The following is a 24856-nucleotide window of genomic DNA, read 5'->3' as shown; positions in this document are numbered from 1 at the left end:
CGTTGTTTGATCATAGAGTTCCTATGGCTACCTCCTGTCTCCGTCATCAGATCAGCTTGATGGTACCATAATATTGCATTGTCACCCGACTTACATATGTAAGCCAATTTTCAGCTTCATCGGAAACCGAGAAGTGGGTCAAATTTAACTTGCAAGATTTTATCCCATACATACTAACAGGGCAAATTAAATAAAAAAGCTTGTAAAAAAGGCGCGAAATTCAAATTTTCTATGGGACGATAACCCTTCGGGCTTACATTTTTTTACATTTAGCCCTTTTTTTCTACTGACGGAAATGGCTTGACAGACTATATTGACAGTGGAATGATTGAAATAAAATGATACCCGTTGGTACGAATGAATGACGAAGTACCTGTCATTCACGTCATGGTGACATTCGGATGTCAACAGCAGCTGCATAGATAGATTAGTATACAGGGTGTCCCAAAAAGGACACGCCATAGCGACACTGGAGGTAGACCAGCCTGAGAGGGTTCCAACCAACCTAACATGACCCTAGTAAAAGTTGCACCGTTTTCAAGTTATTGACAATTTAACGTTTTTCGTGAATTTTGACCGTTTTCAGCATTGTTAGGCTCAGTGTGCACTTATAAAGCCCTTAAAATAAGTTTTTTTTATGTGTACGGCACCATGAATAGTTAATTAGGATAATAAAAGAGATATTTCATCGATAACCTACGTGAAATGTAAAAAAAACAAGGGCTTGATCTAAAGTTTTATTCGCAGCGAATCATCAATTTCAACTTTGACCACCTGCCGTGAAAAAAAACTACTTAAAAGGTAACAAAAAAATAACGCTATAATATTAAGCATTTTATGCAGATTCTAAAATGGTATAAAACATGCACATTTCTGCCATAAAATAATGAGTTATTATCATCTTTCGAATGCCTCATAAAGTTAAGTTGGCCTAGGGAATCTGCAATCCTTTTTGGATATGTTTCGAGCTGCCTCCAATGACGCGTACCTAATTCATCTTGGATTCTTATTGGCTTTGAGTGCAAGTTCTCAAATGGTTAAGAGAGTGAGACAACATGAAATGCACTCGCTCTATCTCGCTCTTTTTATCTCAACTTTGTCACACGGTCAACTGCTACCTGGGATTATCCTACGGATTATCTCTTTAAAAACAGAAGGAGGAGGGATAGCCACTAGTCATCCTTATCTCTAGTAAGTATTTAGGAATCCTAATCCTGATTAGTTCGTTACCATGGGTTTCGTGCAATTGTTGTGTTATCTTTGCTGCTGTGTATTCGTGGTCCTAAACAAATCTACTTGGCTTTCATCTGGACTCTGATTTCTTTTTGACTTGGTATGTTTGTGGGACTGAAACGACAACTTGGCACCGCTCACGGACACTGATTATTGCTTTTTGGAACCTCTCCATCACAATGGCAGATCACAACTACACCGATCGTGAGTACAGTGACATGCACATGATCTATGGAGAAACTAGGCGTGTCTCTAACAGAGGAATTGTCTCATACAACGCCAGATCGGCTGCAAGATTGTACAATCAAAGGTATGCCAATCGTCATGCCACGAATCATGAAATCATTTTAAGAGTTGTGAATGCATATCGAAATGGCAGAAGGCCAGGACAGGCTTACGCTGAAGGAAGGCCCCGGACTATTGACGACGACGTGGTTTTAAATATGGTACAAAGAGAGCGAGAAATTTCTCTAAGAAATATTGAACGTCGTATCGGCGTAAATAAATCCTCAGCACAGAGAATTTTAAAACGTCATAAATAACAAATGCTTCAAAAACTGGAAGAAAATGAAAACTTTTTTAATGAAGTGATGTGGAGCGACGAATCCACGAGTAGAAGAGATGGGTATCTCAATCTCCACAATATTCATAGCTGGCAAATTGAAAACCCACACGAAGGGAGAGAAGACCGGTCCCAACATCAATTTAAAATTAATTTGTGGACGGGAATATTTAATGGCCAAATAATAGGACCGGTCGAGTTGCCAGCTATTTTAAATGGGAGAAATTACCTGCAGTTCTTGCAAAACGATCTGCCAGTTTTACTTGAAGACACACCGCTCGCACTGAGACAGAGGATGTGGTACCAGCAAGATGGCTGCCCAGCACATTTCGCTCGCGATGTTCGCGACCATCTCTCGCAGACATTCCCAAGAAGATGGATCGGCCGATTAGGACCAGTATTATGGCCACCGCGTTCGCCGGACCTAAATCCATTGGATTTTTTTTTATTGGGGATGCTTAAAAGACAAGGTCTACTCCGAGCCAATAAGGTCCCAAGACGAACTACGGCGACGTGTATTTCAGGCAGCACGAGACATATCCGAAATTAACTTAAGGAAATTAACAAGAAATTTCAGAAGACGCTGCCAAGCGTGCATACGAGTCGGTGGAAAACAATTTGAGCACCTGTTGTAAAAAATAAATAAATCAATGAAACTTCAACCTGTATTAAATTTTTTTCGAACCTTTCTTACTTCATGATATCCTTACTTAGTAGCAATGATATCATAACAGCTTACGCATTCCGGAATGCTTATTAGATATGGATGACACAATTGTACAAACAAAAGCTTACACTTTTGTCTTCAAAGAGATAAGCCCTACGATAATCCCAGGTAGCAGTTGACCGTGTGACAAAGTTGAGATAAAAAGAGCAAGATAGAGCGAGTGCATCTCATGTTGTCTCACTCTTTTAACCATTTGAGAACTTGCACTCAAAGCCAATAAGAATCCAAGATGAATTGCGCGTCATTGGATTGCAGATTCCCTAGTCCAACTTAGCTTTATGAGGCATTCGAAAGATTATAATAACTCATTATTTTATGGCAGAAAGGTGCATGTTTTATACCATTTTAGAATCTGCATAAAATGCTTAATATTATACCGTTATTTGTTTGTTACCTTTTAAGTAGTTTTTTTTCACGGCAGGTGGTCAAAGTTGAAATTGATGTTTCGCTGCGAATAAAACTTTAGATCAAGCCCTTGTTTTTTTTACATTTCACGTAGGTTATCGATGAAATATCTCTTTTATTATCCTAATTAACTATTCATGGTGCCGTACACATAAAAAAAACTTATTTTAAGGGCTTTATAAGTGCACACTGAGCCTAACAATGCTGAAAACGGTCAAAATTCACGAAAAACGTTAAATTGCCAATAACTTGAAAACGGTGCAACTTTTACTAGGGTCATGTTAGGTTGGTTGGAACCCTCTCAGGCTGGTCTACCTCCAGTGTCGCTATGGCGTGTCCTTTTTGGGACACCCTGTATATTATTCCATATGTGTTGCGATACTAGTGCAGCGGCGTTCATATCGCCGCTGTATCTGTCATTTTCGTGATAACATCGTTCACTCGCATGGCAACTGCATCTTGACACGGGCGCTGAAATTATGACATTCAATTTCAATTTAAATGACGATTATTTCACACATACGCGGTAAATATAGAATAGGCACATTTTTCAACAAATTTAGAATTCAAATACAAATATTATGACTTTCTTGGGACTATAATGCCGTTGGTTCCTCTTGCCTTCTGCATCAGGCTTTTTAGAAGTTATTTTTACTCCAAGGCCGCTGTTGCCTCTTCTAGCTAGTTTCCTAACCAGGTGTGTGGTTATATTACCATGGCTCGGTCGCCAGAGCCTCGTCCGTTGTCTAGCAGAGAGCACCACGACACGGTACCTATACGCCGCGCCACCGCCATCCGGCGCGTGCAAGTGAGATTGACAATTGGGTCGGAAAAGATGTTAAGTCCATTCTCCCCTTACTCCCCAAATACAAATACATAATAAAAACCTGACAAATAAAACAAATACAGTAAAAATACTAAAAGTACATACACGTTATTGCATACAGTAAAAATGCTAAAACTATATACACAAAGCAGACATGGTGCCTTTGATAAACTTGCTCAAGTTGTCAGCAAATTTTATTAAGGAAATTCACAGGTACAGCTGTAATGTCGCAACAGTAATGTCGCTGCAGTTAACATCTGTACCCCTAGTGTAAATTTATTCGATAGCGAAACATGACGTACGCGTTTGCGTTAAGTCTCATTTTGTTTGGGATTTAGAAACAGCGCGCCAAGCGGAACTTTTTGGAAACTCAAAATCTCATACAAAATGAGACTTACGTCACGTTACGCCATCGAATAAATTTACACTAGGTAGTACTGAACGTCAACTTTAGGACATGTACGTACATTCTATATTAAAACTTAAATTGATTTGATTTTCATTTTCAGTTCAACAAACGCGAATCCAACGATTATGTGTTGGTTTCTGCGTCGGGACAAGATGTTGAGCTGAGAGTATTCGACGAAAAAGGCAGTAGTATTGGAAATTACGTGGCCTGGACGGATAATCTCAAGGTATTTTATTTTTAATTTTGAAAGCAGTATAAATAAAATAAGACAAAAAGAGTTATAGTCTAGACTTTAAAAATTTAAATCTATGAATTTGCTGGTTACCCGATCGAGATCTTGACCGGAAGTGAGATATTCAAGATGACGGCCAATATTACGCTACATAGCGTTTTCCTTTTAAGGAGACCCAGATTTTTTTGATAAGTATATTTTATTATAATAATTATTGCAATGGATAACAATCATAATATTACATATTCTCTGAATATTTGGAGTTCCTACCTAAAATGGTTCAAAATATACAGCCTATTAAAGATTTAAAAAAAAATTGTCGACAGCGTCGCATCGAAATACTAAATCCCAGTAGTGAGGCAGTAGTTATGCCTCAAAACGTAATGGAAGGGCTTTAATTTTATATTATATTCAATAGTTTATTCAATATTTTAGCCAGTTATCGCTTATTGGGACATTTAATCTATGTGCGCACGGTAAAACTTTTTTGGTGTAAAAATGCGTCTTGTGAAATATATTTAAAAAATGTGAGCCTCCATACAAGGAACTCATTATCTAGGGTATTATTGGCCGCCATTTTGAATATCTCACTTCCGGTCAAGATTTCGATCGAGCAACCGGCAAATTCGGATTCAGCGGGGTCAAAGTAGGTAAAAAACGGTTGCCAAAAATTAATACGATTTTCCAGTCGACATGGATTTTTTTCGACAATATTACCTAACTATTATAGCAAATCGCATGTCTAAGTTCGTACCATTCTTGCCTATCTATTCATGATAAGTTAAACATGTATCTACTAAAAAACTGACTTGGTTTCATTCAAAATAATGGGAAAAGCCAACAAAGGCAATGTTAATATGTTAACGGTATATTATACTCATATTATGTATCTTAAGGTATTGAAAATGTACAAATTGTTTGTTTACTTTTATTTAAAAACCTAAAGATACAGAATATAAGTAATATCATAATCACCAATAAGCATGTATGATATAGTACATTACTATAGAGGCCGGGAAACGTAGGGTTGCAGGCCAAGTAGATATACATACGCGGATAGAGATACGCGGCCGGCAACCCCGTTTCTCGCCGAGATTTGTATAGTGCTTTTCTCAAACTTGCAATTAAAACAAAAAAATGTAGTCAATTTGTTTTGTGGCCAACTACTCGGCTCGCCACTCTACCAGCGGTGCCTTACGCGCGTAACTACGCGCGCCGGCGCGATGGGCCACCGCCGTTGCTAAGCAACGAATATGCACAACAGATCACCGTACCGTACCTATATTTGTTGATGGTTGAATGCCGACGATGACGATGATGACGATGCAAGACGTTGTGTCACAATATGACGTTAAAAAACAAAAGAAGGTTGCTTTACAGTCCTAGGTGTGTAAGGCAGTATGAAATTCCTTTACATATCATCTTCACTCATCGCACCTGATATGTAGTATTTCCGGACCTAATTTGACGTAAGTCATGTCATCATTTCATAGCAAGTTTGAGAAAAGTATATTAACATTCCTTTACAGGCGCTGAAATTGGAGCATTTGGCCAACGGCGAAATCACTGTCAAGGCGAAAAGCAGAAACAACGGTCACTTGGCGGTCTTCGGGCACATCCCAGTGCAGCCAGTTAAGGACGATCTGCACGATACAAATCGCAAACCACGGCGTTATGGATATCACTATTTAAGATAAGATATTATCGGCGAGACAAAAGCCCACCGCCTCCGAAGATAAAGAAGAAGAATTAAGATGATCGCGGCCCTAAAAATGGCATACTTGGGACGCTTAGTAGGGCGGAGCTCGGAAGCTAAACGGACAGCCCAAATGTCGCTGGGGCAATGCTGTTGAAGTGGACTTGCGTGATCACCAAGCTGATGTCTGGCGGGAGATTCAGGGTCGGAGTGGGTGACAGGGTCGAGACAACTGGCGTGTACTCGTGTCGGAGGCCAACACTCATTGGGGTCGCTGAATCATTAATTAGTAGGTAGTAGCAGTAAGATACGATTAAGTTGGGCTTGTATTACAGGCATCGTAGGATATTTCGAGATACCTAGATTTTATTTTGCACAGTTTCTTTCGCTAACGTCGTATAGCATGCTGTTATGGGGAAAGTCGACAGATGCTTTTTACCTTCTTTTTTATTATACCCTACAGAAAGCGAAAACGAGTTAAACTACAAAAATAACTAGTCACAAGAACACACTATTAGGTTTATTGACCTTTTATTTTGTATACTACAAGAATGTGATTGTTTGAATCAAAAGAAGGCCAGTGATCATGAAAATTAATTTTAAACATCCACTAAACTGAATAAGCGAGTATTATAATATATACTTATAAGTAGTTTTGTTAGTTTAATGTCACTATTTAATTTGTAATATTATTGTAATAGTACATTACGATACAAGTGCGAAAAATAGGAAATTCGAAACGAGTGGCGATAAATTAAAACACGACCGAAGGGAGTGTTTCAAATCGACACGAGTTGCGAATTACCTATTCGCACATGTATCGTACAACGTTTTACAGTACATATGGCCCTTTAAATGTTCGACACAGTAACGTAATATGCTACTTCTCGCACTAGTGCTATAAAGTAGCCCCATATGTACTGTAAATTATTTTTTAACTATAGGTTTTATTGACGGTATACTTGACGGCAACTTGATGAGGTGACATCGGCCCTTCCACCAATGAAATCCGTCTGTGTCATCGGAAAACTAGTTTAAACATGACCTTGATTGCGTAAAAATGGGTTAAGTGGTAAACAAAAGTGTTAAAAAATAATAAACGGTTGGTTGGTGTGTCATTTACATTTTAAAAAGTCATTTAAATACTAAAGTAATTATATTTATTTATTAACATAGAATTTTCGCGTAACCCAGATAAGTTTTCATTGAATGCAAATATTTTTTTGTATTGCATGTTTATCAATTTGGTTACTTTCCATTGTTGTTGACTAAGTTACAATTATCACTTACTAATATGAAGTTTTGACAATTATGCACATAAAAAGAAACTACTTGTACTTAATTATAAATAAAAACATAATATGCTGATACTGTACCTTAAGGGCCTTTTTCACAATATCCAAGTAAAGTCCTTAATAAGCTACTTGCCACTTATCTGACGAATAAGTAGGTACCTTAACCTTAAGGGCCTTATTGACAATGTCCAAGTAAAGTCCTGAATAAGCTACTTGCCACTTATCTGACGAATAAAGTCAAAATTGGCGTTTAACAATCTTCAAATAAGCTTCACTGGTAGTTATAGTGCTAAGTTTTGCAGAAAGTTTTATCTGGCAGTTAATTTATGTGTTAATTAGCTATCCAGACTTTACTTGGACATTGTGAAACAGGCCCTAATTCAATTGTAATTTATGATAAAAGGTAGCACATTTTTACTATAAGATGTGCGTTAAATAAATAAAAAACCATAATTATTACAATATATGTATTTTATTCATGTCTTAATTCTAAAGAGGACCTAAGATTTAGTGCTTTTATAGCACGTCATCGTGATCGTTACTTACTAAAAAGTCGATCTGACGAGTCATCCTTAAGTGTAAGAGTAACGCATAAAACGATTACGGTATAATCATCATAAATATTCTATATAGTTTATTTTACATTGACAGCTACTTCGACGACATCAAAACCTACGCTATTATTTGCGTAGCAAATGTACTTCCCGGATTGCGCTCTTGACGCTCTTCTTATAACGTACTCCGACAAAAATATGGATTCATTTCTGGAAAAGCAAAATATATGGTGTTTTGACCAAATCTTAGGGAAAAATAGCTTACTATAATTCCTACTAATTGCTTTCGTAGGTTCGGATGTTCTACTCTACGGGTCGATTCTCAACAGATTCTCGTGAAATTTTGTGAGCTGATTCGATGATCAATAAAAGTTATTGTCGATTAAATTTTTGGAAAATTTTCTAAATGGCGGAGAGATACATTGATTCAGTTTTAAATTATGCTTGCGAGGTTTACAGCTCACAAAGCCCCTAATTAAGTTTAAGGTGTAGAGGACTCAAAGTGTATATAGATTCTGGTGCAAAGTTGTATTGACACTTGAATGAATTCATTCTCAATATGTCCATGCAAATTTGCAACTCGCTGTACGTTCGCTTGGTCTCCGTTTGGGGCAAACTACTAAAACTACTCTTCTCTTGCGTCGTCAGGACCATCATTTAAAAAAAAATGTTAGTTGAATTTGATATTATTAGTACACGAAATATGGTAGAATTTATTTTGTTTCGAAATCGTTGGAGCAAAAAATGCAGCTCTGTTCCAAATGAAAATGGTTTAAATTACGTTAAAGTAATTAGAGTTCCACCAAGATAAGTCTGTAAGGATTTTGATAACTAACATTTGCATTGCGCGTGCTATCAAAATCATTGCAGACTCATCTTGATCTAACTCTCTAATTAGTACCTACTTTGGGTAATATCGTGGATTTAATAGGATTTAGCTATACCTGTAGCTAGGATTTAGTAAAATCATCACGTTATCCAGCCCTATGAACTTCCAAGTGATAGTGGGTGGTGGATTCGCTTCTTCCACGCGACAGGACAGCGTTAAGGAGTCACCGGTCCAAACGTTGACGTTCTTCACCACTGAAGTGATGTATGGAGGAACTGGAATGAAAATTATGTGAATAAAGAAATATAAATGGTTTCATACTTTCATAGGAGTTTTTCTAAAATGTGTTATCTAGGGTATCATCATCGCTCGTCTTATTCGTGTCTCGTGTATTTATTATTTCGTATCATTTTGTATTCGCCGCTCGTTCTTTGAGGATGACTTACGCTAGACGCTCGGCACGGGCCGAGGCGTCCGACACGTCATTTTCTATGACGGTTGATCGGTGATCACGTGGTGTTTTCCATAGAAAACGAAGCGCCGGAAGCTCCGGCCCAGCCCCGGCCCGGTCTAGCGTGAGTCATCCTTTATTCGTCTTGGTCGCTTTTGTCTTTATCTGTTTTGGTCAAATGTTAGGTAACGAAAAATGAATCAAATATATTAAGAGAGAGACAAGTTACATATTAATATGTTTTATTCGTCTTTAGTCTTATTTGATAAATTGTCTCGCAAACCATTCCAGCTAAACTAACATTATTTATTTCAGTCACATTCTTACCAAGAACATTAACGTTAACGGTTTTCTCGGCAATGCCAGCCTCGTTTTCTGCAATACATCGATAGGAGCCCGAGTCGTTGTAACGTGCCTCAAACCTTCAAACAAAGCAAACACTAGGGTACAGACAGCATCAAATAGATAGTGACAGCTAAAGTGTCCAAATATATCATAACACACCTAAAACTCGACCACCTCGACGAATTAAATGTACAAGCCTGTTTTAAATGTACAATTATACTAATTGAATTTGAAAATTGAAAAGATCTTGCAATTTAAAAAGAGGGAAATAATTTAATAGAGTTAGGTAGGTATTAATCGATCTTTGCTTTATACTCACTCATTCAATTAATTTATCTGAAGTGAGACTTCAATGAAACTTCATATTGTATCTCCCTTATGACTTAATTTCATTATTTAAATTATCTTTGATTATATCACTTACTTCAGACTATTCCCTTCCAGAATATGATTCTCATCAGGAAAGTATGTGCCGTCAGCGCGCTCCCACCGTACTGCGGCTTTCGGCTCTGCATCCACGGAACACTCAAGTGTGATCATTTTACCCAACAGCACGTCTTGTGTAGTTGTTTCTGCGTTTTCGATTTTAGGGGCATCTAAAAAGTTAAGGTATAAAGTTAGAACTCAGGTTAAATAACGGAGGTACGTTATTGTTAAGTTGTTTGGGCCTAAAAACGTTATAATAGTAAATTATTGCAGAGGCCGGTTAATAAGGACTTGCCGGCTGAATAGGATAAAGATATGAGGCTGGCAAGCCCTTTTCATGCCAGGACATGTATAGTGCTTTGTGCTCAAACATGCAATAAAATAAAGTAAAAACTTACAAACAAAAAAAATAACAACAATCAGTAAAATCGAATTATACCATGAATTTATTGCCTGTTTTGTATGTCTGTTGTATTTAAAAAGACAAATATACCCCAAGAGCAACAGTATTGTAATAATGTGAAAATGATATAGAACCCCACATAAAAGAAGATTGGAACTTACAAATAACTCTCAACTTTATTTCTCGAGAATCTTTCCCTTGCTCATTGATGGCTTCACATTTATAAATCCCATTATGTTCCGATTTTGCTTCACCTATGGCAATTTTTTCTTCTTCAATTTCAATATCTTTAGGTAAATCTGTGAAATCATAACTGCCCGCGGGTTTGAAATTCCAAGTTACGGTTGGGTTTGGCCTTCCTTTTGATATTCTGAAAATTGTGTGATTATATAAGAGCTTGTTGTCATAGGAGACCTTTTACATACTTTACAGAATTAGTAATGCTCTTGAGTATTTTAATTTCAAGGAAAACGCAGGCCATTCGGTGAAGATTCTAAATTTTATTTGTAAAGTAAAGCGACCAAGAATTGTATTAATGCCATACGACAAATAAATGAATCAAATGGTGAATAGAATTGCAGAAGGCATTTATAGAATTGTTTTCTTATTTAAATAACACTGTCGTTATTTATTCAAATTTAGGTAATAAATTCAAACCTGCAAGCGATTTCAAACTCGTCGCCAAGATGTGTAGTCAATTCTGTTTCTGACATTTCTAACACAGGTACTTCTGAAAAGTAAATACAATCATTAACAGTAATCAGCATCAATTAAAATGATAATTTTAACAAGCGTTTGTCTCAAAGTTTGTAGAAAAATAACGTACCAAGACCAGAAATTTTGACTTCAACGGGATATGATACAGCATTTGCACCGTTTCTTACATCACATGTATATGTTCCAACATATTTTGAAGTCATATTTCTAATAACCAGTGCATTGTCCTCTTGAAAATACTCCACTTCATCGTAACGATTAAAAGTAGAATCATCATCTACAGCTTCATTTGTAGTAAATACTACAGTCTTATCATTGTGATACCACTTTATTACTGCTTCAGGATAAGCATTTACTTCGCAATACAGTTTGCCTTCTGCCTCATATTCTATAGTGATATCTAAAAATGACACAACATTTTAAAAATAATTTTACTATTCTTCTTTATTCTTTATTGTATTGCAGTCATGCTCATTATACATTAGGTGTTATAATTTGAAGATGGTAGGTAAATGACCCTTTAATAAACGATCTAAAATTTTCTTTAAAGTCCGGTAAATATATTGCGTGTTTCATTACGTAACATATAAATAGGTTTATTGCGTTTGCCACGATACTGTACCTTTAGGCGTTTTGATCATTTGGAAAACATATGGTCTGTATACATAAAGGTCTGTACTTTTGGAATCACTCCCAGTTTCTGTACTGGCTTTGCATGTTAATGTTTGATTTTCCTTTATATTCGGTACTGAAACGTAACTTATGTAGGTTGCTGGATACTGCAACAGACTATCCTGAAATAAAAGAAATATATTTTAGATCAATTAAAATAAAAGATAGACTGTAATTGGTAGTCTAATTGGACACCTAAAACTATCTCTGGTAAGTTCCAGTTTGTATCTCTCTTTAAGAAATATAGAAACAATCTGAATCTAAATATAGATAGTAATTGACCTACTTAAACTTTAATACTGCTGTTTTAGACATTTGCAAGTTTATATCCGGTGATAGTTTATAATTCGGTCTACTAGTACAAAATTTGCTACATTGGCTTAACACAAAAAGCGCTTTTCCGATTTCATACCTCTGCTGCCATCTTCTGTCCATCTTCATCTTCCCACCATATGGTTGGTTGAGGATATCCTATGACCTTGCATGCCACTGTTGCGTTTTTCTTATAGTCCGTTAAGGAGGTCGCCGGAATGATTGAATCAATGACGGCTGCAGACCAAGATGATGTTGCCACTGTAACGAACATCAGAAATAATATAAAACAAATGTTCAAATTGAATAACAAAATGTAATAATTCACAAGTAGATAGGTGCTTAGCTTTTGAGCTTTTACCTTCTTTTTGCGATTCTAATGTTTTACTTATTATCTGCACTGGTTCTGAAGAAACTTTATCGATACCGCTAACCTAATAACATAAAACAAAATATATAAATGGTAAAAAGAAAACAGAAGAAATTCGAGGAAAAAAAAAACTAACACGACGTCATACTTTTAAATTAATGAACAGTTGTAACCCATTAAAAAAACAAATAACCATACCATTACTACGTAAAAAGATAGATAAAGAGGAAAAGTACAAAAGGACACTTCTTTTTACTAACATAGACATTGATAAACTTGTCTTGTTTTAACACGAAGAAAACAATATAATGTGTACTATTGTAAATACACAGAACTTATATAAAGAAATACTTACGGTCATTCTAAATATACACCCAGGCTCGAAATAGGCTTTGCTGATGTAGACTCGGGCGCTTACTTGACTTTCCATTAAATTAACGGTTCTCTGGCTATCTTTGTTTAGCATATGGATTGTTAAACTACCTAGCTTGTACTCATAGGACATCGGTACAAGGACGAAAATGAAACTTTCTCGACCTAAAAATAATATTCATGAAACAATAATGTAATCTTACCAACTTATACTATAATAACTTGGTCATTTTAAGAAGATATCTGAATTTGAATATAGATGTTATACTAATTGTAAAATTTATGTAAAGTACAACCAATATGAAAAGACCATAATGACATTCAAATTAAGCACAAACTTAGACTATGGTAGACAACGGGCGGCCTTATCACTAAAGAGCAAAGCAAAAAAAAAACAAGTAATGTGAGTAGGTCGTCCAGTGAGTGATAGTAGTTGAGAAATAATAATACCTAATAATACACATACGTAAAAAGCAAATAATATAAACTACATACATAAATAAATATCACATATAACACATTTAAGAACATATATAAATCACCACAATGCGGCCAACAACAATATTTTTTTTGTTGTAAATATCGTATAGGTACTAAACATATTTGTTGGTTCTGATTGCTACTATTGATGCCGACTGTTATTATTTGGTAGTATTGCAATTCCTGCTTTACAATTCCTGGTGCCAATATTAGATCAGGCATATAATACTGTAACAGACTGGCTTTTAACAAAAAATTACGAAGAGACAGAGAATATTCTCAACATAATAACATGACACAACTCGGACACACACACACACATACGCACATTCACATACGCACACTCACACACACACACACACACACACACACAATCAAAGTTGTAAGCTTTGTCAGCATGCTAACTTAATTTAATAGCTTGATTTAAACTTTATCTAATTCTTGAAATATCTATTGTTGTTCCTTTTTCTAAATTGTATGCTGTTTTACTTTGTTATAACATAACCTCATTATCTTTGATCATGAATCTCTTACCTTGTTATTGTAATTAATAATTATATTTAAGGGGAGGGGCACTGTTTATCCTAAATTCGCCTCCTTAGGAAACAGACCTTCTGGTTTACTTTTAAGAATCCTTTTGTACAAGTTTTGCTTACGAAATTAGTTTTAAGAATTCTTTTGTACAAGTTCGTTTATGAATTAAAATTTACTTAAATTTAGGAAGCTTAATCCAGACAACTGTAGTGAAGTAATTTCAACTGTACCATTATATTGAATATAAAATTAAAGCGAGAATCAGAATACCTGGTAGTGGTGATGATGTTGTTTCCTCGATACTTCTTGGGTGCAAGGGTGAAAATCCAATAGCCAAGGGACATTCCGATCTCTTATAAATGGTGACAGATATCAGTCCCTGAGAACTTACCGAGGCATGATATTGACCTCGGTGAGGCCCTACAATTCTGACAACCTGCAAAACGAAGATTTCCAAGTTAAATGCTTGGGTAAGTATTCTCATGCTGTAATATCATATGTGCAAAGTTTCATACACGTACATATATTTTTTTATACTACGTCGGTGGCAAACAAGCATACGGCCCGCCTGATGGTAAGCAGTCTCCGTAGCCTATGTACGCCTGCAACCCCAGAGAAGTTACATGTGCGTTGCCGACCCTAAACCTTACTCACCGGCAGGTACACAACACTATGAGTAGGGTCTAGTGTTATTTGGCTGCGGTTTTCTGTAAGGTGGAGATACTTCCCCAGTTGGGCTTTGCTCTAGATCTGAAATGACATCCACTGGCTGTGCCCTACCACACAAAGCGAGATGACATTCACAATGCCCATACCTCTCTTTTGGACGTAGTTTAAGGACGTACCCGGGTCCAATCAAGATTAGTTGAAAAACAAACTATGCTGGACACAGTATTATTAATTCAAGCCACCAGATGACAAATCTGTTAACAAATTAAGCCTATTTATGAACAAACTGTTCCTGGGCGATAATAAAGGATGACTCACACTAGACCGGGCCGGGGCGTCCGACACATCAGTTTTCTATACAAAGCATCACGTGATCACCGATCACCCGCCATAGAAAACGGAGTGTTAAGAAGAAGTAAGAGTGAAGCCTTGGCCCGGGCCCGGACAGTTCTAGCGTGAGTCATCCTTAACTCGTAAAGAGTTAAAAGAATTGAATCATGAAATCTCGTGAAAGTCAGCTGCCACTCCATTAGTAGATTGGAGAACATAGCTACGAAAACACGTAGAAAAATATAAAAAGCTATTAACATAAACAATATATATAATGTAGTATACAGTGGTGATACTATAACTAGCTTAAATCTAAAATAGGCCCTTGAGACATTGTATGAAGGATGCTGGCGGCGTTTCCTCTTTGTATCGCAATACTGATACGTTGTGCGAGGAAGCCGCCTGCTCTTCGGTCACCAGACGGTTACGTCAACTAGACGCTTCGCGATTTCTGCAAAAAACTGCGCGTTGGGACCTCATGGACCTAGAGTTTCAACGCCTCCCAGACGCTTCGCGAGTTTCAATGCCAAGAGAGTATATTGCTGATGTTATTTAAAAAACGGCTGACTATAATAAATATGATCCTCCGGTCATACGTGGTGGAGTGGTCGTTTAAACGTGTATACTCTTACCTCCAGTTGTCTAGTTTCTATCAGCACCTCAGTTCGAGGGCTGTGGCCACTCTCGTCAAAGAGCTGCAGTGAAGGCATGTCTCCAGATACGGAGACGATCACATCTCTAGTTAAACTGTCCACTGGAACCTTAACAATAATAATGGTTTTTAGCAGAAACAGTACATCACCATAAGAAATTGCCGAGAAAATGCACATGTTTCTTTAAAAATACCCAAGTCACTAGAATAGTGCCTATAAAATTTGAAGAGTTTCAGTAATTTATCTAGTAGGATCCTGTCATCAGACCTTAGTGAGCAGACAATGAAAAAAAAAACAAAATATAATATCATATTCCATATACACTTGGTCAACCCCAACTTTTCAGTAGATAAAGGTGCAAAATTAAAATTTTCTAAGGGAGACCCTTTGCGCCTACATTTTTCCAATTGGCCGCCTTTTTCTACTGACAAGTTGGGGCTGACCAAGTATAAATTCCTCTCTTCTCTAGAAACAGAAACGAGCAGAATTTCACTATTTGAAAAAGAAGGAACTCACTGGTAGCTGTCGGTATCCAGAAACTAACTCGAACGTTTTTACATCATTGTATCCATCTCTTACGATTTCTGTCATAAACCGGAATGCCTGAAAAAATATCAAAGAATTGTGGAAAAAAAATATTTATGTACCCACAGTTAGTCACTATCTTGAGCCCAAAAATATTAATTTTTAAAATTTGCGCATTATTTCCGCTACCCAAAGGTTTTCTAAAAGAAATATATCGCTGTCTGGCTTAATTAATAATACATAATTAACATATCGAGAACAGTAAATAAGTAAATAATTAATTCTGCGTAAAGTGTAGTTAAATGAAACACAAGAAACATTCATAAGTAAGTAAGTAGTACTTGATAAAGATAAATAAGATAAAAGATATTCGTGACGGCCACAAAACCTGTACGAACATGTACAGACAACAAAAGAAAAGAAGAAATCATAAACGAAATGGACTCAACTCAGCATAATGCCAGCGCTGGTCTTCCGTAGGGCCCATTCGGTGATGCCACGGCAGATAACACATAAAGATACATATTACAATGTTACAAAAAAAAAACAAGAGGAATCAAGAAAGGAGAAAGGAAACTTACTTGTCCATAATTGTTTAGGTCCAGCTGGAAAACGTTTCCGAAACATACCTTCGTGACTTGATTGTACGTTTCTAGATTCCCTACCTTGCGTCTTTCGGAAATCGGGCAAGTGCCGCTCATAAACACGATGACCTGAAACACATTTTGTACAAGTGTACAGATATAGTGAATAATCCTTTTCATTTCTCATACTCTGAAAGAGAGTCATTGTTGCTCTAAAAAGTGTGCACGTTTCTGCACTAGAGCATTTTTCTGGTCAAGTACGATATTTTTAATTTTTTTACGATAAGCAATTGAAATTTGGTATAAATGAATTTGTTGTACGATTTCCATTCTGATATTTATTTCCCCGTTCCATAAATAACGATACTTTTACATAAATTGTTAATTGAAATTACCCTCATGAAATACTATAAAAATGTATACATAGTTATGTTTTTAAAAATACACATGCATTTATTTTCCTCGTATTCGACATAAAAAAAATATTATAAAAAAAACCCGACTGCACACTAAAAAAGAGGAAAACAAGTCCCACAAGAATACTGTTGTCCAACAGAGGGTTACTTATAGTCATTTTGGTTGTTGGTCCCCACCCGCGATACTTACCATCAACAACAATATTCTTGTGGGGCTTGTTTTCCTCTTTTTTAGTGTGCAGTCAGGTTTTTTGTTTTTTTATAATAATATTTTTTTTTATTTATAACTTTTTAGTTACCCCCAAAATACTCCTATAACAATCCCGTGATCAAGACAAATCTAACGATACCTCATACATCCAAATCCATCAAGCCGTTTAGGCTACAAACAGACATACATACATATATACATACATACACTTGAAAAACATTACCCTTTGGCAGTCGGGTAAAAATAGTGTGTTTAACTTGGGCGAAACGTATAATTTCAGATCCATGCGTTCGAGCGCCAAATTACCTCTGCAGAAATAAATGACTTTCATCCTTTGGTCAATTCGAGTCGTGTTTTCTCGGAAGCATTCGTATTTTTGTACTGAGACTAAATTAATAACTTCTAAAAAAGAAATAAACAGTTCAATTTTTTTTCTGTAATAATCGTAACATGACACGTTCGTTCGTTTCCGTAAAAATACGATGCGAAAGGATTATTCACTACATCTGTAATGGTTGATAGTAGACAGTTACAGTAATAGAAATCGACCTTTTGCCTGCTAACGTCTCTTCTCTCTCGATCATTTTTACCCACGACGGAACGGAGACGGTATATGCGTTTGGGGTGAGAGGATGTTTTTGCAAACCAATGTTGCCATTTTTCTCAAAAAATACTAGTCCGATTTTGATGGGGTTTTCAGTAATGGGTTCGGGTTTGATTGGTGCATGTTCTTAGGTAGGTTTTATCCGTCGTGGGTTTTTTCAATTTTTTTAATTTTTACCCACGACGGAACGGAGACGGTATGATGCGTTTGGGGTGAGAGGATGTTTTGCAAACCAATGTTACCATTTTTCTCAAAAAATACTAGTCCGATTTTGATGGGGTTTTCAGTAATGGGTTCGGGTTTGATTGGTGCATATTCTTAGGTAGGTTTTAACCGTTGTGGGTTTTTTCAAATTTTTTAATTTTTACCCACAACGAAACGGAGACGGTATATGCGTTTGGGATGAGAGGATGTTTGTGCAAACCAATGTTGCCATTTTTCTCAAAAATTACTAGTCCGATTTTGATAGGTTTTTCAGTGATGGGTTCGGGTTTGAAGTTTGTCGTTGGTTTTTCAAAATTTTTAATTTTGTTATAATAAAGAAATAGTGTGTTGAACTGAACCTGGACTGTCTCTGGGCAGAATCTGCTAGACATCAAATTTAAAAATTCTAAATAAAAGTTTAGGTTTGTTCTATTGCCACAATGAAGTTGAGTAACAACTTAGTTGGAATAATATGCTAAAATGCTATTTACCTGACGTATGTAATACTCTTTCTAAATAAAAACAAGGGGCTGCAATTTGAAATTATTTTTGTCGCATAACGACATGGCAAATCTTACATTACGATATAAAAGTGACGTTTTTAATTCAAAATGTGTTGAAATTACAAGTATAATCGACTGGCGACAACAATTTTCCTTTAGGCTATATCAACTACAATTATAGAGTAACAATCATTAAAAAAATAAATTGATAACCTCCTCTTTTGAAATCTTGAAGTCGGTTAAAAATATAATTTCAAGGAAATTTTCCAGCGCCTTACAGACACCTCAGCTGACCGGAGGTCGCGGGTTCAAACCCCGGCTCGTACCAATGAGTTTTTCGGAACTTATGTACGAAATATCATTTGATATTTATCAGTTGCTTTTCGGTGAAGGAAAAAATCCTCTGGGTTGGAAGGTCAGATGGCAGTCGCTTTCGTAAAAACTAGTGCCTACGCCAAATCTTGGGATTAGTTGTCAAGCGGACCCCAGGCTCTCATGAGCCGTGGTAAAATGCCGGGACAACGCGAGGAAGAAGAGGTTACAAATATAATTTCAAGGAAATTTTCCAGCGCCTTACAGACACCTCAGCTGACCGGAGGTCGCGGGTTCAAACCCCGGCTCGTACCAATGAGTTTTTCGGAACTTATGTACGAAATATCATTTGATATTTATCAGTTGCTTTTCGGTGAAGGAAAAAATCCTCTGGGTTGGAAGGTCAGATGGCAGTCGCTTTCGTAAAAACTAGTGCCTACGCCAAATCTTGGGATTAGTTGTCAAGCGGACCCCAGGCTCTCATGAGCCGTGGTAAAATGCCGGGACAACGCGAGGAAGAAGAGGTTACAAATATAATTTCAAGGAAATTTTCCAGCGCCTTACAGACACCTCAGATGACCGGAGGGCTAGCAGCTTCCTCGGCCAGAGGATAAGCCTGGCTATCCAAAAAGGTAACGCTGCCAGCCTTCTGGGTACCATAATGCATGAAGGTGACCTGGGAGCATTTAGTAGTAGTAGAAGTAAACGCTTTAATGTACAAAAATACATGTTAAAAGTAGAACAATTGGTAAGAAGTACAAAGGCGAACTTATCCCTTTGGATCTCTTCCAGTGAACCTTTGACCATTTATTATTTATAAGTATATTTTATGATCTATTAAATTTTAGTATTAATTTTAATGATTATTTTATTTATTTTGTTCGTTATTTAAGTTATATAATACTATGTAACTTGTTTATTAATAAAAATATGTCTTATACAACGTGTCCCAAAACTCAACGATAAGCCGGCACCAGAGGATGGAGCTGCTTATGATTAGTCGAGAAAAAATAAGGAAAAAAATATATCTCAATTATTTTACAAATTACAGAAAAAAAATGAAATTCATCGAAAATCGACATCCCTAATGGTATTTTTAACGACCATGTCACAAATATTCAAATATTACTGTTTTTTTTTTGTTTTTGGAAACTTAAGTAGCCCTGCTATCTAACACAGTTCTTAAAAATACCATAATACATGTAGTTTTTACACAAAAAATAATCAAAATTCATTTTGTCCCTACAATTTTGAAAGATTTTTTCTTACAGTCCACTTTCAATCATCATAGTGTAAAAAAATAGTATCGACACCACTATGGCAATTATTTTCAAAAGTTGACGCAACTAACCAAGATTCCAAAATGGTATAATACTTTAGGAAACCTAGTCACAAAAAAAAACAACGAATTTTTAAACAAGAATCGACATTATTTAATGTTGGCGGTAATCACTTTTACTGTACCCAAAAAAGGATTTTTGTTGTTGAAAAATGTTGAAATGGTACAATTTTTTTTCCTTTTTTTTAAATTCATTTACTACATTATTAATACTGCAGTATGTTCAAATTGCCTGCCACCGGCATTAATACAGACATGACATCGCCTTAGAAATGATCGTTTTATCCGTCGTGCATATCTTCTACCATTGATATGATCCGCAGCTTGTGTGATTTTTTGGCGAAGCTCGTCCAATGTTGCTATGGGTTTTGAGTAGATTTTGTCTTTAAGACAGCCCCAGTAGAAGAAGTCCAGGGGGTTCAGGTCGGGCGAACGGGGTGGCCACAAGATAGGACCAAGTCGCCCGATCCAACGCCCTGGATACTCTTGGTTTAAGTATTCTCGCACTGCACGGGCATAGTGAGCTGGGCAACCATCATTTTGAAACCACATGTTTTGTAAATCACGTAAAGGCACGTCTTCTAATAATTCAGGCAAGTCGTTTTGTAAAAAGGTCAAATATCCATTACCATTAAGGTTTCCTTGTAACTCAAAGGGTCCAATTACATTTCCATTTAAGATGCCCGTCCATAAGTTAACCTTGAATTGATACTGAGATTTGTCTTCTCTCATCAAGTGCGGATTTTCATTGCTCCAACTATGTAAGTTGTGTAGATTTGAATAGCCATCTTTCTTGCAGGTTGATTCATCCGACCATAGAACTTTGTCTAAGAATTGGGGATCTTCCCTGTGCTTTTGCAGCATCGCACGGCAAAATGCGACCCGATGTGGATAGTCCCGCGGTAGTAACGTCTGCACACGCCTATAGTGATATGGGTGAAGTCTGTGACGTTTTAGAATTCGATGTGCAGAACTTTTTGGTATTCACGTAGCTAGTTCTATGGCACGTACCGAGGTAGTTGAATCGTTTTTTTTTTCATTGAGAACTTCTTCATCGCGTTCCAATCTAGGTCTTCCAGTGTGTCTCCTGTCAAATGGTAAACGACCTTCCGCGAAGGCTTGATGTACATTAATAAACACTCGATAATCCGGATGTCTTTGAACATTTGGGTACCTTTCTCGATACAATCTGCTAGCAGCGTTAGCATTGCATCGGCATTCTCCATAAATGAGATGCATATTAGCGTATTCCAACGGTGTGTACGGTAGCGGCATGATAAACGCTAAACAATCCAGAATACTGAAAAAGTCCAATACACAAAACACAATCACAGTCCAAAATAATGCCAGGCCAGTACAGTTTGCAGATCACCAGTCCAAAAAGCAAAGCCAAGAGTTGTTAGTATGAGAGCCACATCAATTAATACGGAACGGTGCACAGCGAACAAAGGATCAGAGTGTACTGACTTGAAAATTGTATTAACTACCCACATTTTCCATTGAAATTTTAAAACTTGCAACAACAACCCTTTTCAAAAGTGATTAATATCAACATTTAAAAATGTCGGTTCTTGTTTAAAAATTCGTTGTTTTTTGTTGTGACTAGGTTTCCCAAAGTATTATACCATTTTGGAATCTTGGTTAGTTGCGTCAACTTTTGAAAATAATTGCCATAGTGGTGTCGATACTATTTTTTTACACCATGATGATTGAAAGTGGACTGTAAGAAACAATCTTTCAAAATTGTAGGGACAAAATGAATTTTGATTATTTTTTGTGTAAAAACTACATGTATTTTGGTATTTTTAAGAACTGTGTTAGATAGCAGGGCTACTGAAGTTTCCAAAAACAAAATAAAAAACAGTAATATTTGAATATTTGTAGACATGGTCGTTAAAAATACCATTAGGGATGTCGATTTTCAATGAATTTCATTTTTTTTCTGTAATTTCTAAAATAATTGAGATATATTTTTTTCCTTATTTTTTCTCGACTAATCATAAGCAGCTCCATCCTCTGGTGCCGGCTTATCGTTGAGTTTTGGGACACGTTGTATAGTATAGGTACCTTGCTCCGTGTTATGCGACATAATCTTTCAATATCATCAAACTTGGCCTCATCTTTCGCACAGGCATCAGTGAACAAGAAAATATCCGATTCAGGTCTGCTTTCCTGTAAAGCCTTTTGTAAGCCAGAAAGAGAATTTTCTGGAATATCACGGCCACCGGACACGGTTAGAGAATCTATGTATTTCAAGAATGACTCTCCTGCGGTAAATATTTGTGCTGGACCAACGTCTGAAAATAATCCAATTATTGCATGTTTAAACAGTTTCTTTAATTGTTTTTTTTTTTCAAATTACAATAAATTACGATCGGTTGTTAGATAGGTAGATTTTTTTGCAAATTGGTAGCAAACAATCATACGCCTCATCTGGTAAGCGATCACCATAGCCTATCGACGCCTGCAACTCAAGGGGTGGTCATACGCGTTGCCGATTAATAACCCTTTTTGATTTTCGTAGTGTGTACTAGGGTGTCCCTTATTTTGTGATTTTTAAAATTAAAATAAAAACTAGGGACGTTAAACATGATGAAGAAATTGAAAGGAGAGTGAATGCTGGAAATCGTGCGAATGGGGCACTCAATGCTTTTATGAGCAGCCAGAAGGTATCGCAAAAAGCACGGTTGGCTGTGCATAGAGGGGTGTTGGTGCCTACACTTATGTATGGTAGCGAAAGTTAGGTATGGCAGAAGAGGCAACAGAGTCAAGTGAATGCAGTGGAAATGAGAGCGTTGAGAAGTGTGTGTGGTGTAAAAAACAAGACAGAATTAGGAACATTGTGATAAGGGAAAAGTGTGGACTGAACGAAGATGTAGTGACAAAAATTGAGAAAGGTATGTTGAGATGGTTTGGACACGTGGAAAGAATGAGTGAAAGAAGGTTAACAAAGAGAGTGTATAAGGGAGAAGTAGAATTGGGAGCTGGAAGGAGTAGACCTCGGCGGACTGTCTCTGATCAAATCGGGGAAATCCTGAAGAAAGGCCAGGTCAAGAGCACCCTAAACCGACGAGCGTGTATGAGGAATGTCATGAAAGTGAAGGAAGCGAAAGAGGTATGTCGGGATCGTAGCAAGTGGAAATCCGTGGTCTCTGCCTACCCCTCCGGGAAATAGGCGTGATTATATGTATGTATGTATATATGTATGTATGTATTAAAATTAACAACGCATACCCCCTAAATATAAACAACACTCTGAAAACAAAATTCAGGACACTCTAATCTTGTTACAGGAACCCGTGCCGACTTACAACTGAAATTCCCATACAATTTTTTATGGAGAAATTTGGTCAAACAGTATTTTGATAATTTTTCATTGGTTTTGTGTTCACCTCGTGATTTTTTTTATTATTTAATGATTATATGGTAGTATTATGCAAGGTCGATATAAAAAAAGGAAAAAAAATGTCAATTTCATACATTGTATGGGAGAATCGCATGAAATTCGGCACGGGTTACAGTAACAGGTATGTCCTTAAATTTATTTTTGGGATGAAAGAAATCGTTTAGAAAATCGTAATATAAGAGACGCCTTAGTATGTACTATATAGCAATATTTTTAATATGATGATGATTAAAAAAACTATGTCCTTTCCCGGGACTCAAACTATTTCTATATCAAATTTCATCTAAATCGATTCAAGACTTAAGCGTGAAAACTTGAAGAGACACACAGACAGATACACAGACAGAGTTACTATCGCATTTTATAATATTAGTTGGTGTATAAATCTTCGCTGGTTTCAGGTGTTATCGAGGTGATAAATAAGAGTGGACTGTACTATAAATGCTGGTTTACTTCCAAATTACAAAAATACAAAAAGTGGCAAAGTAGTCCTTGGGGAATCGGATAACAACGGTAAGTTTTTGTAAGCTCTAGCAACTATCAAAGTTTTGAATATAAAATTGCCATACTAAAATTTTAACATAGAGATTTGAAACATTATTGAATTTATACGGTATTTGTTCTGTCGCCTGCGGTATTTCCGGACCGATACGACCTTCAAACCTTCAAGAAAAGAGCGTACTCCCATCTCAAAGGCCGGCAACGCACTTACAACCCCTCTGGTGTTGCAGGTGTTCATGGGCGGCGGTAATCGCTTACCATCAGGTGATCCGTCTGCTCGTTTGCCTCCTCTACCATAAAAAAAAATACATTTTTTTTTAAATTAACTGAGATTATTTCATTACATGAAAAAAAATTATATAAAAAATTTAATACACTCCGTAATCAGTTACGTTACAACGAACAAGTATCAAAAATGGGTGCATTTTTGAACGTTTGTAACAGTAGGGATTACGTGTAAGCTATTTCTTGAAGTGAAAATGAGAAAATTTCACTCACCCGGGTCATTAAAAGGTACAATGACGTAATTTTCAATTGAGCTTGCATTCCCGATCGATTCTACCAGCGGCTTAATCCTTGTCCTTATCATACTGATCTCGTCCTGCATAGAATATGTCGTATCTACGACCAAAGTGAAAGATTTTGAATATACACATATTAAAAGAGAACATATCACTGCTAAGTGTCGCAACAACATGTTGTAATGACTAGTAGTTTTATGTAACTGAACGGTCTATTCTAAGTGACCT

The 24856-nt window shown here is 36.6% G+C and overlaps 2 protein-coding genes and 1 long non-coding RNA gene across 3 annotated transcripts in view; 1 reads left to right on the top strand and 2 right to left on the bottom strand.

Annotated features, from left to right (window-relative positions):
- Nucleotides 1-7841, top strand: part of LOC133525106 (hemicentin-1-like) — a 13600-nt gene extending 5759 nt beyond the window's left edge. Inside the window, exons 5-6 of the mRNA XM_061861357.1 lie at nucleotides 4263-4388; nucleotides 5924-7841. Coding sequence (XP_061717341.1) covers nucleotides 4263-4388; nucleotides 5924-6091 — 294 coding nt within the window. The 3' untranslated portion in view covers nucleotides 6092-7841. The remainder of the gene's footprint in view (nucleotides 1-4262; nucleotides 4389-5923) is intronic.
- The window catches only part of LOC133525157 (uncharacterized), an 88328-nt gene that overhangs the window by 40386 nt on the left and 23086 nt on the right, over nucleotides 1-24856 (bottom strand). The gene's annotated exons all lie outside the window — the stretch shown is intronic.
- LOC133525105 (hemicentin-1-like) lies at nucleotides 7839-24856 on the bottom strand. The gene is made up of 17 exons (XM_061861356.1): nucleotides 24606-24856; nucleotides 22268-22497; nucleotides 16609-16740; nucleotides 16019-16105; nucleotides 15482-15610; nucleotides 14121-14286; nucleotides 12820-13001; nucleotides 12456-12528; nucleotides 12195-12355; nucleotides 11733-11904; nucleotides 11220-11510; nucleotides 11051-11123; nucleotides 10555-10763; nucleotides 9989-10160; nucleotides 9547-9641; nucleotides 8884-9043; nucleotides 7839-8149 (listed from the first exon to the last, which is right to left on the bottom strand). Exons 1-17 carry the CDS (start codon nucleotides 24802-24804, stop codon nucleotides 8020-8022), a joined length of 2661 nt encoding a protein of 886 aa, XP_061717340.1. The 5' UTR covers nucleotides 24805-24856; the 3' UTR covers nucleotides 7839-8019.

The sequence above is a fragment of the Cydia pomonella genome, chromosome 14 (genome assembly GCF_033807575.1).
Source record: "Cydia pomonella isolate Wapato2018A chromosome 14, ilCydPomo1, whole genome shotgun sequence".
NCBI lineage: Eukaryota > Metazoa > Arthropoda > Insecta > Lepidoptera > Tortricidae > Cydia > Cydia pomonella.
This window is presented reverse-complemented; position numbering and strand designations above follow the sequence as displayed.

Coding starts and splice junctions, on each gene's coding strand:
- LOC133525105 (XM_061861356.1), bottom strand. CDS start 24,804: ATGTTGTTGCGACACTTAGCAGTGATATGTTCTCTTTTAATATGTGTA. Junction 15,611..16,018: donor CTGGATACCGACAGCTACCA/GTGAGTTCCTTC, acceptor ATTATTGTTAAG/GTTCCAGTGGACAGTTTAAC. Junction 11,124..11,219: donor AGTCAAAATTTCTGGTCTTG/GTACGTTATTTT, acceptor TTTACTTTTCAG/AAGTACCTGTGTTAGAAATG.